Raw genomic sequence first — 19,484 nt, 5'->3', positions numbered from 1 at the left:
TTCCAGCAGACGCTACGGATGAATCGGTTTGCGAGGAATCGACGAGGGAATCGACAAGGGAATCGATACTGGTCCACTGTACAGAACACGTGGGCTGGCCACTCACCGTGCGTGCTGCAGCTGCAGCAGCAACACGTGGGGCGCACTGCGTCCTCTGGGGCTCCTCAATGTCACAATATCTTCGCCAATTAACGTCGCCGCGGTGAACTTGAAGGCCTGGCACCCCCCCTCGACATGGCGTGCGTGTTCCGCAGGGCAGTGGCTCGCCAGGTGGGAGCTTTACTGACGTTACATTAACCGCGTTACACAGCACACAAGCGGCCACACAACGCTACTGTTGACTCGTCAACTCGTGTGTGTACATAAAGCCCTTGATTGTCAACCGACTGCCTTGTGAGGTATTTAACTACAGTATACTTGGTGGTCACTACCGGTTGGTGAAGGCGGGCAGCAAATATAGCACACACAACGTAGAACTGTACAAAGATAAAGATCTCCCTACGTAGCCTTTACCAAACTGTTGGGGCAACTGCTGTCAACGACGAGCACCTATGAAGGCCGGTACGGCAGCACCACGCCCGGCCTGCCTTTTTAAAATCCTTTATATTAAGTTCACTTGCGTGCTTGCTTGCTTACGACCGTGCAAATCTTTCGGTCGTTTTTTAACCCACTTCCTGTGATCCAATCGAGCTGACATTTTGCACACAGACTCGTTGTGCGAGACAATATGTGCGTGAAATTTTTTTTCAAAAATTTTACACTGTTTAGGGAAAACAAATTAAATATTTAATTACCAATTGCTTAATACTGGCAGACAATCATCTGACCCATAGGTGGCAGCCATCTCAAGCCAGAGGACGAGAGGACTCTAGCCGCCACGCATATAAAGGATTTATAAGTGAAAAACTTTGTTTTTACGGGTTATACTTATTCCCGTTTACGCATCGCACTCGTTTGAGGCTGAGTCGACCTAGGTGTTGGCCATGAGCGGGAATCGAACTCTGGTCGCCGGATTCGTAGCGCAGCGTGATAACAGCTCCCCACAAAGCAGTATACAAACATTTTACTTGTAGTGTACAAGCACCGAGATGTTTATCTCCCCCTCCCACTCATTGACTCCTCCCTGCCCAGCACCCTATATAAACACGTGTCTTGAATAGCTCTCTTCACACTCTAACAGTAATTTTACTGGAGCAGTTACACCTGATGACGGAAGCTTGTGTTGCTTCCGAAACGTGATTTAATTTAGTTACTTGCATTTATTTTTATTTTATTTCATTATTATTTTTCACCTATGTGACTTTACCGAAAGAACCTAAGAGTATGAATCCTTGCAGTCACCAAAAACACAGCAAGAAAAATTTTCTTGCTGTGTTCTTCACACCTGATGATGATTGCTTGTGCTGCAGTCGAAACGTCGTGAGAATTTTATTGTTTTATATTTTTTTATTTTGTTTCCCTTCTACGTGACTTTACCGAAATAACCAAGAATATTGGGAAGGTTACCAATGGCCAAATCACCCGGAATACACCCCCCCCCCAAACTTCTGAAGCTAAGCAGGCGTTGTTTGAGCCTGGCTACGTTGGCGATGCTGATGGTGACCGCCACGCACAAACAGGTTGGCCATTGATTGCCGGCGGGGCTGGCGTGCTTGGGCATTCGAGGCCAGTGAGGAACAATTCCATTGGTTTTATTTATTGGTTCTTTTGGTAAAGTCACGTAGAAGGGAAATAATAAAATAATAAAAATCAAACATAATAAAATTATTCTCACGACGTTTCGGCCACAACGCAAGCGGCCGTGACTTTACCCGAAAGAACCAAGAAGATGAATCCCTGCAGTCACGAAAGCTTTAAATCGAAATCCATTGGTTTTGTCCGCCGATTGCTTCCACGTCTTCTCAACCCAAGCTGAACCGGCGTGCAGCCGTCACCAAGACAGCAGTGGGTTGCGACGAGAAGGTGGTGTTGGAGACTTGGCGGTGTTCGCTGACAAGTCTCGCATTGCGTTGTCTTTGCGTGCAGCTTTCGCGAGTGCTGGTCGCAGATGAAGAGGCACTGGTTCCGCTGGTGCGAGTGGTTCCAGTCACCAAGCAAGAGGAGTACGTGTTGCCAGTGCCGGATTAAGCTAGTATGGGGCCTGTAGCATATGTTATGAAGGGGCCCTAAATAAATAAGATATATTAAAACACATTGTTTTACTTGTATATTAAAGTAATTGTATTTTTTCATTTGCTATACAGCCAGATAATACGACAAATCGCTAACCTTAAACACCCAGTCGTTCATAAAAGTTGAAGGCAGTATAGTACTATAGTAATAGAGCAAGTGCAGAATCACCGAACCGGAATTGATGGCTTGAAAGCATTTAGCGCGGGGCCCTTGAAAGTGCGGGGACTGTAGCATACGATACGTTTGCTACTACGATAATCCGTGTTGCCCTTTGTGTATTACAGAGAGAGAGACGGTAGAAGTGGCATCCGGTCTGTGCACTGCACTGAGTTTGCTGCCCGGCCACAGTTTGCGTCCATGGCGAGTGGTATCTGAACCGGTATTTAGGCTACCCTACACCAACTCATACTGACAAAGATGGTGAAATATGGTTAAACAACCCCATGACCCGCACGGCGTAGAGACGCTCTCATCCAGCAATGGATTGACAAAATGTCTGTACGTGTGCGCAACTGTAACTCTGGGCATTGACAAGAGAACGAGTAGTGTGGTGGTGCCCCTTTGAATTAATAAGCCACCGTCTTCCCATCAAGTGGAATTCCCACATTCCTGTACTGGAAACCTTCATTCCGGATTGACAAAGGGGTGGTGAGCAATTGCGTTTAATATTTTCCATTTCAATCCCCCCCCCAGTTCTGGTATCCGTGCTTTGCCTCGTGTCACTCAGCCTCGACTCCTCCGTGCTCACAGTTTGTCCGGGGACCGCGCTCATTTACAAGTGTCCGTGCGGGCGCTGGCGGACGGGGGCCTCCTCGGTCCAGTCGTCGACGTGGACGCCGAGGCCCAGAGTTTGGCACGCAAGGTGCGATGTACGAGCATGCACAGCCCCCCCCCCCCCCTCCCTTAATGCTGTCTGCACACGATGAGGCTCATATCCCACTCGCGCACATTTGCCAGGGCTGATAAATGAACACTGCGTTTGAGGCTTTGTCAACGAGTAATGAACAACACACTTTTATACAGAGGCGTTTAATGTGGCATCTAATCTTGCAGATTCCACAAATTGTCACAATTCCGGAGTCATGATTTGATTCGAAATATATTTTCGTTTTTACGCTCTTGTTTGTGTTATCATTGCTGTGTTGTTTGGCGTGTTTGTAGCATTTTGTTCTTGCAAGCATGATGCATTGCATGTATCGTCAAAATAGGAAATTATTTAAGGTTTTTGTGTTTGTCGTGTGTAACTCTCCGATGTGTTTTAGGGGCTTTACCTCATTTTATTTGGGATGATTCCCTTCTTACGTTGAGGCACATGAAGCATTTCCTCTTTTGCAAGGGCAACAAGACATTTTAAGTGCACCAAATGTTTAAAAACAGTAAATTTCACAGTTTAGACTATTTTTAACAATAGTTTAATCAAAAAACTAATAAGGCGAAGTAAGGGTGAATTATTGCACTTAAACATTTTAAGTCTACAAAAAATATTGGAAATTCTGAAAAGGAAAGTGACTTAACTTTTACAAATAGCGGCCATGGAGAAAATTGCTCCAAATGTAAAAAACAAATAGACTTTAGGAAGCCGCAAAACACAATGATAATGTGTCCACGTGTAGGGCGAGTGCGTGCACTGATGACCTCTCCCTGCAGGTGCCATGCGACTCGCTGGTGAGGGCGGTGGGTGTACAGAGGCAAGGCATGCTTGGGTTCACCGTGGATCGAGCCCTGCTGACGTCGGTGAGGGCACCCAAACCTCCAAGCTTCTACGCCCTCTGTATTGTGATGATGATCATCTATTCTAGATTTGAAGTTTTTGTGACTGCAAGGGTCCATACTCTTTGGTTTTTTCGGTAAAATCACGTAGGTAAAAAATAAAAATAAATAAAATCACGACGTTTCGGAGGCACCCTCACAGCAAAATTACTGTAAAATTACTGAGATACAGTAATTTTCTAAATTTACTGAGATATTTTTATTTTATTTTTTACCTACGTGACTTTACCGAAAAACCCAAAGAGTTTGATGATCATCGTCATCATGGCCCATGGTCTTTCTACCGCAGCCCTCCCCATGGCATCACCATCCGTCATGATCCTGCGATTCCACAATCCATCTCACTCCTATACGGGACCTTTCTTGCCAGTATCAAAATATAGATCCTTTAATAAAGTATTTATTTATTTTACGTACATATGAGAGTAGGTTTCCCCTTTTTCTGGCAACAAAACAGGTGTTGAGATGTTAAAACACCAAACTGAAACCTTTTACAAGGAATCATGTCTGCATTAACCACAATACTTGTCAGAATGCAAACAAAACACATTCCTGCGGAGGGAGCGGGTAGGAACGTTGGGTTGCTCGATCAATGGCCAGGGTCAATGGCGGCGTGGTGTATTCCGCAAATATGCCCGACTGTGAGGGCAGGCACAAGCCGGCGTGAGTAGGTTAAATGTTGAGTTTTATAAGGGCACCACGGGGTGACCAGTCCCTCCCCACCCAGCCCCACCCAGCCCCTCCCCACCCAGCCACACCCATTTTTGGATGTACGAAGGATGGACACAATAATCCCCTGTGGGCTGGTGTAACCAGGAGGTTCCTACCAGTAAAACATACTCTGATAACATATGCATTGTCTTTGAAACTGATTGGTCCATACCAGATACAGCTTCCTTTTGAGCCTAGTCCCAAACGGTGTGTTAGACCAGAGGATGCCAAAAGGTGTACAGCACAAAAACAAGCAATATCAGAGTATGATGTAGTTGCTCACCCCGAGCTCTCATTACTATTGTGGTTAATGCAGACATGATTATTTGTTAAAGTTTTCAGTTTGATGTTTTAACAGTCTCAACACATGTTTTGTTGCCTGAAAAAAGGGGAAAACCTTTTCTCATATTTTGGTACTGGCAAAAGAGGTCCCATGATATTTTACATTCAATTCACACATCCTATCAGTCGCAAGGCATTGATTAAAGTTTAGACAGGAGCCAACCGAGTAGCACGGTTGGCCACGTACGGTGCGAAAGAAGTTGCATCGTACGTACATGGAGTAATTCCCTTGTCCCCTGTTTACGCTCTGTTGTAGTCGCCGATCCTGTTCACCAGACTGTGTTGCGCAGAGTGGAGGAGGATGGAGAGTGTTTCGGAGCCACAAGCGAGCTGTTCTCTGGCCTCCCCAGGGAAAGAATCATCGTCGAGTACAGGTGAGAAATTTCACTGCTCCTGACGTCAGTAAGGTTGATGGTAAAAGGTGCAGCCCTGCAATTACTTGTTCACGTTACTGCTGGTGGAAGGGCCTCCACTAGAGGGAAGCTCTACAGAGCCCCTCCATAGGGTATTGGGCCTACTCTTCCTGGTGGCCAAACATCTTGGAAGAAGTGGGAATACCAACAGCTTACTCCACCACGCACGATATTCAGATGATAGAATAACTGTGGTGTACACATTTATACTGTAGGGTGGACAGATGGGGGCATTTTTTAACTGCCGTGCGACTTCCGCATTGCAAGCCCAGCGTGCAAACTTACGTTAATTAAGGGTCTCTAAATGGCATGCGTTCTGATTTTTTATCTGCAGCTCGCCTAACATCGCTAAGAAGTTCCACGCTGGGCACTTGCGGTCCACCATCATTGGTAAGCGCCTGCACTGAATGTAAACTGATGAACGTGTGATTTGTGTTTCATCTCTGTGCTGCTGTTGACGTTGTAAACTCTCATGAACTGTGGTGGGGGGGGGACTGGCGACGCGTGTCGTTACATCGATGATGCAACGCTGCCTCCATGTGCTCACATCTTGCTGATCTCTTCAAGGAATATAAACCATCACGCGAACTCCTGATCATCCTTGCAGTGGCTTTTGGCTAACCATCGAACAAAGACGGTCACTGCATCGGGCGCTTTCAGATTCGCTTCGGCGGCCGTCTGGAATGCTCTCCCTTGTGATATTAGGAAGCCACTGGAGCAATGCACTTTTATATCTAAATTTAAAACTCACGTCTTTATAAATGCTTTTTGGGTTTAGTTTGTTGTCCTTCCCCCCGCACCTCCGATTAGGACGGTTGGCTACGTACGGAGCGAAATAAGTTCTACACATACGTCTCTCCCCACAGGAAATTTCCTTGCGAATCTGCATGACTTCCTGCGGCACGACATCATCCGTATGAACTACCTGGGTGACTGGGGCATGCAGTTTGGTAGGTTCGCTCTCTCGATATGATTTTTCATGACACGATACATGAAGGGTTGCCCTCATCCTGCAATGGCTTGACAAAAGGCCTGCTGCATGTACACAATGACATTGGGAGAGTCTCTGAATCTTCTTTCTATTGAGGGGAGTATTAATTCTAGATTTGAAGCTTTCGTGACTGCAAGGATTCATACTCTTGGGTTTTTTTTGGTAAAGTCACGTAGGTAAAAATAAATAATAATAAAAATAGAAATAATTATAGAAATAAAGTTATAAATCACGACGTTTCGGAGGCAACACAAGTCTCCGTCATCAGGTGGGACCGTCACAGCTAGATTTACTGTATCAAGTGAGGCAAAATTCCAAGAGGCAAGCTCTTAAATACAAGTTAAGGGGGGAGGAGGGGGGAGGGGCTTATCTGAATGCAATAGCCAATGAATGGAACGTGTTTGGGGGGGGTGGGCTGGGCTAAAAGAGAACAATAGGTGCACTTGGGGTTGTAACCGGTGTTGGCTGACAATCCAAATACACCGAAAAAAACCTAAGAGTATGAGGGGAGTATTGTTTTTTTTAAATGCACGCAAGTAAAAAAAACATCTCGGCCTAATTTGTTTTCTGTATTTCAACAATTGGCCAGGCATGCTGGGAGCTGGGTTTCAGCGTTTCGGCTCCACGGAACACCTGGAGAGAAACCCTATTCAGCACCTGTTTGAGGTGAAAGACTTCACCAGACACCTTCATCATCATCATAATAACTCGAGCTCTGCTTTATTGTCAAGGTGACCAGCAGACAGGGCAATGCAATAAAACAATGCAGGCACGTTATAAAGGGAGCAGCTGACTTTGATGAAGGTTAACGTATCTCTATTTAAAGCTTTCGTGACTGCAAGCAGCCGTCTTCAGGTGAAGACCAGGTCTGTCGGGGAGACAGCGACCTTGTCTTCACCTGAGGACGGCTGCTTGCGTTGTGGCCGAAACGTTGTGAGAATTGTACTTTATTATGTTTTCTTTTTATTATTTTATTACTTCCCTTCTACGTGACTTTACCGAAAGAACCAAGAAGATTAGTTTTGTGTCTCGGGTTTTACATTGCATGAAAGGACGCTGAATCGTTGACTGTTGTCTTAAACGCCTCGCCCTGCCAGGTGTACGTGCAAGCGAACCGCGCAGCCAAGGACGACCCGGCGCTGGCACAGGAAGCTCGAAGCTTCTTGCGGAGCCTGGAGGATGGCGGAGACGAGGCTCTGTCTCTGTGGCGGAAATTCCGTGCGCTCAGCGTGGAGAATTACAGCATGACGTACCAGGTACGGACCCGCAGCACGCAAGAGGATCATATCAGAGTGAGCCAGATAGGGTAGGCAGTCGTGTTCTCAACGTAGAAATGGCCTTGCTGAGTGTCAAGGCTGTTTTTTAGAAGGGCCCTGCACTGGGGCGATGTGACCATTTTGTTCTTTGCAAAATTGTAAATATTAGGGGGATAACGCTCAAATGCCTGAATGGGACAGGCCAAGAATCCCTTTGCTGCATGCGGCTATGATGCTTGCAGTGACAGAACAAAAAAAATTGGACCAACTGGTTTGTGACTTGCACAGGACAAGATGGGCCATGTTCCACCAACCCCACTTCTTCCAGAGGCATAGTTTGACAAAATAGGAAAGTTTGACAGAAACAGGCCATGACAATGTCAAAATATCACTCAGTTTTTATGATGTTAATTCTAGATTTGAAGCTTTCGTGACTGCAAGGATTCATACTCTTAGAGACTTGTATTGCCTCCGAAACGTCGTGATTTATTATTTTATTTTATTTCTATTATTACTTTTATGATGTTGCAATGGCTTTTTTTATCTTGAAGAAAGTTTTTATTTGTCAAGCTTGTCACTTTCCAGACAAGCTCTCGTGTGAACGTCCCCGTGTTTTTGTCGTCTTGCTCTCAATGCTCCCCCCCAAGCGGCTGGCAGTGCGGTTTGACGAGTACTCAGGCGAGTCCCTCTACAGGGACAAGGCCCAGGACGTGGTGTCACGGCTGAAGGAACTGGGCCTCTTCATAACAACCGAGTAAGATGGCAGCAAAGACAAATAATAATATTCCCCGTTTAGCCTTAAAATAGGCTGTAGGAGCAAGTGCTGTTAGCGAGCACCGATGAAGGGTTATGGTTATGGGGGGGCAGTGGCATAGTGGTTAGCGTGCTGCTCTACGAACCCGGCGACCCGGGTTTGATTCCCGCTCATGGTCAACACCAGTGACGGTTATCTGAACCGGTCCTGGGCCTCCCCTTGGTCGACTTGGCCTCAAATGAGTGCCTGGAGCGGTATGTAAAGATCGCCACTGGGGAGACAAAGGCAGCCGGGCGTGGTGCTGGCCTCCCACCCCTTCTTGTGCCGTGCCGGCTTTCATAGGTGAGACAACAGCACAGAAAAAGCAAAGATCTTTGTTTTTTATAACAGTACACACACACACAGACACACACAGTGGCCTTCTATCCTAAAGTGGCATCCAGGCGACCAGGTTTTTATACCCCTTTTCCACTGACACATCCGAGCCGAGCAAACACAGGGCCCTCACGGTACGGATGGTTTTCCACTGGCTGTTTGCCGTGACAGAGCCATGATATGTTATGTTAGGCTGACAAGACCGTGCTCAAGCAGGGCCATAGGCAGGGCTAATGTGACGTCAGTGCAGTACACAGCGTCACCGCATTGACTCGCTCATTGCGTGTGATGTCGGTCGACTGCGAGGAGACGGCATCATCGCGGTGTCTACGTGCGTCTGGACTCGTTGATCGCATGTACAGCCCTGGCGCTTACTGGGCGGCTTGGCCTAACCCCACTGTGGCTCGGTTGCGCAGGGGATAAAAAGTTAAAGTGACTCTGCATCGATGTTGTCGAGTTGCGCCAAGGAGGAATGCGTGAGTATCCGTGTGTGTCGCCAGGCAGGGCACGGGGGTGGTGGATCTCTCGCCGGGACGTGACATGACCTCACTTGCCACGCTCACGCGAAGTGACGGCTCCTCCCTCTACCTGACCAGGTGTGTGGAGCAGGGCGGTGGGGCAAAGGGCTGGTGGGATGGTGGGACGGTGGGGCAGTGGGGATGTCGTGCAAAGTGGTGTTCCATACCCTACAGAGACGTACGGCGTATTTTATAAAACGCTATATATACAGCCTGTAGTGACACCAGCTTGTAATATAGAGACACAGTCTGGAGCAACACCATTAATGGATTCATTCATTGATCAATATTGATTTTTAGGCATTTGATATATTAATTAAATTATACTTGTGAGAAACAATTGTTTTTGTACGGCTGGCAACACAGACCTTACGAACAGTTGTATTCTGCAGCGAACACTATCAACCAGTAACAAAAAAAATTATACAAGGCAAACACGGTACAGGCATTCTAGATTTGAAGCTTTCGTGACTGCAAGGATTCATATTCTTAGGTTTTTTCGGTAAAGTCACGTAGGTAAATTTTTTTAATTAAAATCACGTCGTGATTTTTATTTTATTTTTATTTTACTTTTATTAATTTTTTACCTACGTGACTTTACCGAAAAAACCTAAGAATACGGTACAGGCAGTCAGTAAGGGAAAAGTTGCACACACCCCTGTGGTGCAGAACGCTTGAGCAGTGTGCAAGCATTGAGAGGCATACGCGTTGAGCGTTGAGAGGCATACGTGTCTCCCTTGTGTTGTGTGCTCATTCTAACCAATACAGGGACATAGCGGCCGCCATTGACCGCATGGATCGCTATTGCTTCGACAAAATGATCTACGTGGTGAGTGGACTCGCCTCCCCCTCGTGCTCCCTTGCCCACGCTTGTGCAGGTGTTTGTGCGCTCGGCTATAAACGTGGGTGCCTCGGGGCACGGAGCTAATTCCCACGCTGTGTCTGCCCGCTCGTGTCTCGTGCAGACGGACAAAGGACAGGAGGGACACTTCCGCCAGGTGTTCAAGACCCTGAGGCTCATGGGAAATGGCTGGACGGATCGGTAGGGAACTTTAACAGCACATTATTATTAATGCTACCCCTATCCCCTCCCTTTGATGCTGCTAATCCTGCATACTGCATAATGCACGGGCATAATATGACTTTGAAAACCCCCCGCCCACCTCCTACGCATTTCACAAGTAGTACTAATCCCATATCTGCATTTCCCATAAATATGCTAAATTCCTCTTGATATGCAAATTATTTTGTCAAGACGCTCTTCCCCCTCCAACCCAGCTTCAATATACGCTCCAAGCCTGGGGTGTTTCATTCAGACGCTGTCTTCCCGACAGACCTGTTCTTCACCTGAGGACGGCTGCTTGCGTTGTGGCCGAAACGTCGTGAGAATTATTTAATGTTTTATTTGTATTATTTTATTATTTCCCTTCTACGTGACTTTACCGAAAGAACCAAGAAGATGAATCCCTGAAGTCACGAAAGCTTTAATCGAAATTTAACAGCACAGTTTGGGGACATTGCGAATTTTCTCAAATTTGGGGTGCCTGCAAGCGACCTCTGGTCTACATGGCAGGGGGCACCACTTTTTTACCTTCACTGCTGCAGAGAGCGACGATCGTAGCATGACGGTGAAACTAATGTTTGTTTAAATCCTCAGAGCTGGAATTTGGCTAAATTAAGCACAGATAGTGAAATTGAATGTGATTGGTTAATTTTGTGCAGTCATTGGTGAGCTGGCTGAGATCATCAACGTGCTGTACTTGAGAACCCAGTTTAATCACTGGTGGCAGCCTTTATTCAAACCTTGGAACTCGGCGATGCCACCTCAATGCTCTGTCCTCTGAGCCACCCGGCCACCAAAGCAGGACCAACGACCATTTTACAATTTGAGGAGGTGGCATGGAGGAATGCCTTCATCCAGCAGTGGATTGTCATTGGCTATCAGCCAGCCGCTGCACACATCTTCATGAATAGACATTTAAAGACAAGCCATGCAACCCAGACTATGGACCATATAAGTAAGCCACTGTAGCCTGCGTTCCTTCAATGGAGGGACGGCAAAACTCCACACACAAACCCTCTCCCGAAGCCCTCTCGTGGCGAGCAGACCTCGACGTTGGCATTGAGTTCCTGAACGTGTTGCCACCGTACGCAAGAGTAAAATGTTGATCACAATGCGGCTGCCCCCACCAGGTGCGTTCACGTGGGCTTTGGCCTGGTGCAGGGCATGAAGACGCGGAGGGGCGACGTCGTCTTCCTTGAGGACGTGCTGGACGAGGCCCAGGCCAGGATGAGGCAGAACATGGACTCCACGTCCAGTGAGTGCCGCGCAGGCAGACCGCACACGTCTTGTTGAACCCCCCCCCAACCCCCCCGCTGTGTTCCGGAGAACCAGGCAATTTCCCCCGTGTTGCGGGGAAACATGCAATACGGTAGCATTGTAACAATCACATGATATGATAATTGGTTTTTTACCCTTCTATCTGGCAACAAAACTGACACCTTTTTTACAAGGAGTCATGTTTGCATAGACCACAATACCTGCAGTCATAATGCAAACAAAAAACATAACTCTGATGATGTATGCCTTTTGGCGTCATCTGGTCCAACCCATGTGAGACTAGGCTCTAAGGAAAGCTGTCTCGAGTGTGGACCAATCAACTTCAAGGACAGTGCATACATCATCAGAGTTATGTTTTTTGTTTGCATTATGACTGCAGGTATTGTGGTCTATGCAAACATGACTCCTTGTAAAAAAGGTGTCTGTTTTGTTGCCAGATATAAGGGTAAAAAAACAATTATCATATTTTTTTACTGGCAAATTAGGTTCCAATGGTGGAATCACATGATACTTGAGTTCCTGGCCAATTATACATTTAAATAGCCAGTGGAAAAAAAAACGCCTGCACTGTTAGGGCCCCACACTGGCTCGGCTGCGATGCCCATGGGAAAGGGGTATTGCGTCATGCCTTCAGGCCTGTACTCGGGCAACTGCAATAAAGAGTAAACCCCTCATGACAGCCTAACTGACGTTTTTTAAAATCTCAAGAGCTGCCCTGTCGTTGACAACACTCGTGCCCGCGCGACGCGACCTTTCGAACCGAGCTTCGCCGAAGCAGTGGCCACGTTTCTGATTTGATTCTTCACAGCCACCAAGGAGCTGGATGACCCAGAGGGCACGGCAGAGAAGCTCGGCATTGCCGCCATCATTATTCAGGTGCCCTCCTGCACAATTCCATTTGCTGCGTGCCATTGGCCACTGCACGGACACACACACACACACACGCCGCTCGTGCTCCAACCTGAAGCCCCGCTCGCCTCATTGCGTTGGTCAGGACTTCCAGGGTGACCTCAAAAAAGGCTACAGGTTCGACTGGGACCGAGTACTGCAAAGCCGAGGCGACACGGGTGTCTTCCTGCAGTACACACACGCGCGTCTCTGCAGGTGGGTGACTATCGTAGCACATGCTTCCGCGGATGTGCGACATGCCCCTTTTGTTACGCTGCTTGCACAGATTGTGTGGATTCCTCGATTAATATGCGACATGCGTGGCGGTGTGTCAGTTGAAAGAATTGGCAAGGTTCTTAAATGCCCCAGCCTCTCTTCTCCCGGCGTTATAAATAGGTACATCAGTTATTCGATTGGCAGGCCGTGTGTGGTGGGGTAAAGTGTGGGTACCCCCAGAGTCGATTGGCAGGCCAGCCAAAGTCTTTTTTGGCTGAAATGAGCATGGGGGCGGTGCTCATCTCATGTTTACAGCCTTGAACCAGTGGTGGAAATTCCACATTCCTAAGGATGGGGGGGGGGGTAATTGTTTATAGAGAAAACCTCGTCCAATTCCTACCATGTTAAAGGGCTGATACAAACGAACACATGGTCATTTGCACGGGTGCCACTGTTGTTCATTGACCGTAGTCTGGAGAGGAGCTGTGGGGTGGCGCTGGAAAAGGAGTTCAGTCCAAGCCACCTGGAAGAGAGCCCCGCGCCAGCACTGGTGCAGCACCTGATGCGGTAGCTTGCGCATGCACAGACATGGACATGCACAAACACGCACAGGCACGCACAGGCACGCATGCACGCACAGAGACGCAAGCACGTACAGAGATGCAGGCACGCACATGCACAGACGCGCGCACAGGCACGCATGGACGCACACACACGGATACGCACAGACACGCAGACACACACACATGCACAGACGCGCACACGCACAGACACACACGACACACGCATGGACGCACACACAGATACACGCATGGACACACGCATGCACGAACACACACATGGACACGTACAACAACTGCCATTCGCCACTAAGTGGCGGTGACATCACCACGGCGCTTGTGCCAAGCTATGTGCACATTTAGGCCACGTAAAGTGTCGAACGCCCGTTGGCAGGCGGTCACGGGGCAGACCCATGTGCCATGGGTCGACTGACTGAGATGACTGGCCGACACGTATACACGCACAGACACATTGCGCGGATACACACGCACAGAAACGCAGGTCCCCACGCCGTGCCAGCTGAGAGTTCCCATGGGAAATATCTTCAACCGAGGCTTTGTGGTAACCTCACCATTGTTAGCATTGTTTAGCTTAGTCATAATAAGTTCATGAATTCGTTTTACGAAAGTGCCTTTCAAAAAAATCACGAAGCCCTGAACAATTAAGCGGCAGTATTATGGCCACGAGAGAGATAGTCCGAGCTCAACGGATAAGAGAGAAACGTGTGGGAGCAGTAACAAATGTGGAGAGAGAACAAAAAGCAACAGAAAAAAAGGAATGTCAAGGCATGCCTTGAAAAAATATCAACAGAGACTGTCATTGGCATCAGTAGCATCACTCATAGCCCTTGCTCTACTCGATGACAACCTGTGGTACTTTAGTCAAGCCTTTGTGGATTTCATGGAGTCCTTCAATTCGTGTCTGTATGTAGAACTTCTTTCGCACCGTACGTAGCCAACCGTGCTAATAGGACGTGCGGGGGACCACCGCTCGGTCATCGGTGATCAGAATAAGAAACTTATTTTTGACGAATACTTTCGGCACCAATGACACCGGATGTTGCTAACGACCGCGCGCGTCCATGCGCGTGGCGGCCGCAGCTACGACGAGGCGGTGGAGGAGGCGGCGTGCGACCTGCAGCCCCGACCGCTGGTGCAGTTCCTCTTCACACTCAGGTGATGCAAGTCCGCAGGTGCCCGGTCGTTGAATAAAAACGAGCCCTACGTCATTGGCAGTAGCAGCTGAATCGTATCGTTTGATGTCATCTGATTCTTGTACTCATATGCATCGAATTGTTTGTGTAACAATCGATTTTGTCGGATGTCAATTGTATGTTTATTTATATTCGTATTACATAAAGGCTAATATGCTTCTATTCCCCCGGGTCTTTGACCCTGCCTTTTCAAAGCCTCGCGAAGTATGCTCAAATAACCCCCACAAGCCGAATGGTGTGGGGAGGCCTCCAGCCAGGTAGACTGAGAAGGAGGGGCTGTTGTTTATTAAGGATGACAAATTGTGTACAGGTCCCCACCAGATGGGCAATTCGTTCAGGGGGCAATCCCGACTAAAATGAGCTCTGGTGGCTGCACGAATATTAAGGGCATATCTACAGCATAGTCCACATTGCACAGTCGTCGTACGCATGTATGTTGAAATTATTTTGCACCATACGTCGCCGCACCTTTAAAGAACACTCCGTTAAAGTGGACCATACTGGCGGGTGGTATAAGCGCGCCGTTGACCGAGTTGTATTTTCCCATGGCAGTCGGTTGGCAGCGGTGGCTCACCGGAACCTTCCTGTCAAGGGGATGCCCTCTGACCTCGCCCAGGTGAGCCAACCTGAGTCCGTTAAAGCGACGCAGCCCTATGCTGGATTAAGATTGTGTAGGCCCCTGGGCTGCAGGTACTGTGAGGCCCCCAGTGATATTTTCAAAAAGTAAACAGTTAAAGAAAATGTATTTTTACCAGGCTAACAACAAATAAAATTCAGCATTCACAAATGAAATAACTTTTCAATTCATCTCTGGAGGCCCTCCAGCTGGTGGAGGCCTCTGGGCTGCAGCCCCTAAAGCCCCCGTGCCTTAATCCGGCCTTGCCTACGTCACACGCTTTGTACCAGCCTGGATCTCGGCCGCACATTTTCATCGCGATGACCTATAATGGTCCTGACTCACTCCGGCAGCGGTATTCGCAGTTGTGCTGTACGGCTCTCCGACGTGTTTGCGGGTAAAGCGCGGGTGCTCCCACTTCGTCAAAGGCGTGTGGCCAGCGTGGAAGAGGAGCCAAAATTACCCTTCGGATGAGTCAATTACGCCAGCAATGTGGCATGAGCAAAGCAATTGCAGGGCTACACCTCTACCCTTATTGTTCTTTGTCGGTAGGCTCATGTTAACTGTGGCAAGAGGGGCGCCACGGTGGCAAGATGTTAACTACCTCGCCTGGTATACAGGAGGTCGTAGGTTCGATCCCGACCCTGACACCTGTATATTTGGAGTTTGCATGTTCTCCCCGTGATCGCGTGGATTTCCTCCGGGCCCTCCGGTGTTTCCCCTCCACATTTTCCCCGCCACATTTTCCCCACCACATTTTCCCCGCCGCATTTTGGCCAGGTCGCTTCTGAAAAAGAGCTCGGTGGGCCCTACACCTGGTTAAAATAAACAAAAATCAGTTTATGTTTACTCTCAGCCATTGTTGTCGTGTCGCCGTGGGGGACGCAGGCCAGGCTGCACCTGTTTGCGGCGGCGCGCTCCGTCCTCGCCCGTGGACTGCGGCTGCTGGGCATCGTCCCCGTTGACCGCATGTGACGGCGCCGTTCGCTCCTGCGGCAGCTCCGGGCGGCAACAGCTTCAAGACGATCGCCAGGCGGCAGGCGGGCAGACGGGATTGTCGCAGTGAAGGCGGTGGGGGGGGGGTTACTGTCACTCGCGGAGACTGAGGCGGCTGCGATCGCAACAGGGCCGCGTGGGAGCGGCAACCTGCAACAGCCGACTCGATGCAATGTCGAGGATGTTGATACAGAGTCAGAATATTTATTTATACTGGAGGAATTCGATAAAATATCGAGCTTTGTTTCACAGATGTCCAGAAATAGGGAGGCGGTGGCACAAATGTGGCGATGCTCGGGTACTCGGACTTCTGGCTACAGGAGTTGGAATGCTGCCTGTGGATTCAGCGCAGTGGGGAAAATCGAAGCGTCAGTACGAATTGTCAGGCAGGTTTTTGGCCAGACTGGCTGCGTGTGCGTGACCAATGAAGCCAGCAGAAGAACAGCATACACAGCTTGCACACACTGCAATAACTCCGCCCGAAGAAAAACCCATGGGAAGACAAACATTGTTATCTTGCTTCATAAGGATCCAACATTGGGATGTTTAACCAATAGCCGAGACAAACCGTCCATGCATATTAGAGGGTGACACTCAGCCCTGCCATCTCCTGGTCACACCTCGCAGCCACACGCCTACCACACGTAGCAAGCCTCGGTGGTTACTGATGCGCTAATCAGGCTTGTCAGAACTGATGGTGGTTGAATATTTTTCTGATGATTTAGTCATAATCAAGCATTCCTTTGAGTTTTATAGAATTTTTTTTTTAAGTCATGGAATGTGTGTATAGTATTTCTATGGAACATTGCAAAGGTATATTGTATATTATATTCCATAATAATTCCATGTAGTTGGAATTTACGTGGATAGTCGTGGTCTGTTCTTTAATAAATATAAATTGTCTAGAGCGTTCTGGTAAGGGCTTGTCCACATGCACCGGTGTTGAGAGAGAACACTTTGGAATCGTATTGAAATCTACACTCCCCGGCACGCACACGATTAAATTATCAGCTACACTGTGGCTGTTTCGTAAGTAAATAAATAACGACAAAAAATATACACGAAACGATTGTGGTATTCAATCCAGATCGCCTTTGTGAAATGTGTGCAATGGAATTTCCCAAATAATGTTACATCCATATGCACATTTTCGAACGGTGAATGAACCTGTTTTAGAGTCGTCTTTTGGTCTGTAGTTTCCCTTGCTGGGTTTTGGAGTACACTGAGGATATTCAGACCAATTAATAGAGGATCAACAGGATACACAGTGGAAACCAGACGACTGAGGTGTGCCTTTTTGTCCGTCTCGGGAGAGTATACCCGTCTGAGCTGGCTGCGTGTGTTACAGAAGAGTCCGTCCTTTCACCCAATTTGGCTGGGTCAGAGGGAAATCGATTACGAAAATTGGGGGGGGGGGGGTGGGGGGACCGAATGACAATTTGGTGGAGCCATTGTTGCCTTGGTCACGAGTTGCCTCGTGATTGGACGAGATCACTGCACGGAAAGCAGCGGACCACAGACACTTTCGACGGCAGAAGACCACCCTTGTACAGCCTCGATACCACACCGCGTCGGTCATTAAGGTAATTTAACCATACTTCACCACGCTGATCCATGCAGGTCGGTGAAGGGAGTATCTGCACCCACCCAGGGTCGGTTTCGATCTCAAAACTTAGACGTGGCCAGGAATCAAACTGGTCGCTGGGTTTATAGCTGCAGTGCTCGGACGAACCACTGCCACCACTTTCACCGCTCATCAACGCATTGACGTTCATCAAATCCCACAGATGTACAACTTCGCAATGTTTAATAAACTCAAGTTTGAACAAAGAACATTTCTCATGTCGCGTATGTGATGTGTCTGGCTTGCCAGTGATGTTTCTGCGACGGTGGCTGTAATTTATAATCAGTGACGTACTGGGTATCCGCTTGTGATGTGTCGGTGATGTGCTGTGATATCCGTTGTCTGTTAAATTTGTGATGAGGTCAAAAGTTGGAAGGCGAATTCAAATCAGGCTTCAGATCTCTCATCCAATGCAGCTTCACTAAGTATTTTAGTTCGAATAAAGATTCGCCCTGTCCCGAGGATGGGCTGGTAGTTAGCTTGTATTTATATACCACAATATATTAATACAATATTTGGGGTAGATGGGAACAGCATATTCTGTGTTGGAGAGAGATCTCAGTGTCCCGCCGGGTTCATAACAGAGCATCGGAGCTCTGGTTCAGCTCACAAGTCTGCTTAGTATCCGAGGAGGTCCAAAGTCATATAAACAAAGACACTAGTAGATCAAGCATTGCCTCTGGTGGCTGGGTGGAGAGTATGTGGAGTTAGAAAGTTAGAAAGTTAGAAGGTTAGAAGGTTAAAAGCTTACATAGGTTCGAATCCACCAATGTAATTTTTTTTTACTATTTTGTAATTGAATAATATGAAAAAAAATAGGTGGGGTTTGAACTCTTTGACTCAGCCTCACCATTGCCACACACTTTCCAATTCCCCACACGCTCCGCTCAGCCACCAGAGGCCCGCCTCTATTGAGACCTTTGTACGCTCTAAGACTCGTGTGCAGCTGGCATATGACTTTAACAGGACTTCAATTTAAGTCTCAGTTATATATATCGCCGCTCCTGTAAGTCTTGCCAAGCCTGCAATGGCTAATGCAGTGATTGTGTGTCCTGTTTGAAGATACCTCGGTTCAAATCAAGCAGAATATTTTATTAAAACAAATTTTGTTAATGCAGCGTAGCAAACGCACAATTGGTTTGGAATCCCACCAAGTCCTGTTTTTTGCCATTATTTTCGGTGTATGCGATGAAATCATCGCACTTTTATTGCTGCATTAATGCGCAGTGAGAGGACTTAGGTGGACAAAGCCAACTGGAGCTTTGGGCAGCTCCGTGGCGCAGCGCAGAAAAGACGCACCTGGGGCTCCACCAGCTCTTTTGGAGGTATCAGGTTCGCAGGTTCAAATCCTGCACAAAGTATTGGTGGGGGCAAGTGAAATGCGTGATGAATAACCATGCGGTGTACGTGGCTAGTAGAGACCTGCAGAGATGAAGAAATCGATTCTCACAAATATTGTGTCTAGAAGACTTAGGGTTGCTGTTCCACCACTAGCACCAACCCACTACTTCTATAGCCCCACTCTCTGCCCCATAGTCAATGAGAGTGAGCATCCCGCAAAATAATTTTAAAGAGGGAAAAAAAATCTAAGTTTTATCCAAAACTTCGGGGCACACAGGAACGGCCTCTAAATAAGCGACATTCCCCGGGACATGTGGGGGCTCCCCTTCATGAATAGGTCCATTTAATGGGTTTATTGCATTACAATCAAGTGAGCAGAGCATAAT

General features: G+C 47.9%; 1 protein-coding gene across 3 annotated transcripts; it reads left to right on the top strand.

Moving 5' to 3' along the window:
* Position 1: 1 nt before the first annotated feature.
* RARS2 (arginyl-tRNA synthetase 2, mitochondrial) lies at positions 2-18,064 on the top strand. 3 transcript variants are annotated; one of them, XM_061567834.1, is made up of 21 exons: positions 15-270; positions 2,026-2,102; positions 2,457-2,539; positions 2,923-3,034; positions 3,820-3,906; positions 5,272-5,369; positions 5,743-5,798; positions 6,275-6,358; positions 6,989-7,065; positions 7,497-7,655; positions 8,303-8,409; positions 9,285-9,380; positions 10,071-10,131; positions 10,268-10,344; positions 11,496-11,620; positions 12,452-12,519; positions 12,638-12,747; positions 13,219-13,314; positions 14,409-14,483; positions 15,074-15,137; positions 16,026-18,064. In XM_061567834.1, the coding sequence occupies exons 5-21, from the start codon at positions 3,868-3,870 to the stop codon at positions 16,110-16,112; spliced, it is 1,479 nt and encodes a 492-aa protein (XP_061423818.1). In that variant the 5' UTR covers positions 15-270; positions 2,026-2,102; positions 2,457-2,539; positions 2,923-3,034; positions 3,820-3,867; the 3' UTR covers positions 16,113-18,064. The 3 variants fall into 3 exon arrangements, with proteins under 3 accessions (XP_061423801.1, XP_061423818.1, XP_061423810.1); XM_061567826.1 differs by having other exon boundaries at positions 2,457-2,551; XM_061567817.1 differs by lacking the exon at positions 2,457-2,539 and having other exon boundaries at positions 2-270.
* The last annotated feature ends 1,420 nt before the right edge of the window (positions 18,065-19,484 follow it).

Source organism: Lethenteron reissneri, chromosome 5 (genome assembly GCF_015708825.2).
Source record: "Lethenteron reissneri isolate LAM-NWPU_2019-01 chromosome 5, ASM1570882v1, whole genome shotgun sequence".
In the NCBI taxonomy this organism is placed as follows: domain Eukaryota; kingdom Metazoa; phylum Chordata; class Hyperoartia; order Petromyzontiformes; family Petromyzontidae; genus Lethenteron; species Lethenteron reissneri.
Note: the sequence above shows the minus strand (reverse complement) of the source record. Positions and strands in the feature narration are given on the sequence as shown.

Bases quoted from the DNA above. Each gene is read 5' to 3' on its own strand.
- RARS2 (XM_061567817.1), top strand. From the start codon at position 235: ATGGCGTGCGTGTTCCGCAGGGCAGTGGCTCGCCAG. The intron at 5,799-6,274 runs GTAAGCGCCTGC...CTCTCCCCACAG, and splicing joins CTTGCGGTCCACCATCATTG to GAAATTTCCTTGCGAATCTG. The intron at 11,621-12,451 runs GTGAGTGCCGCG...GATTCTTCACAG, and splicing joins GAACATGGACTCCACGTCCA to CCACCAAGGAGCTGGATGAC.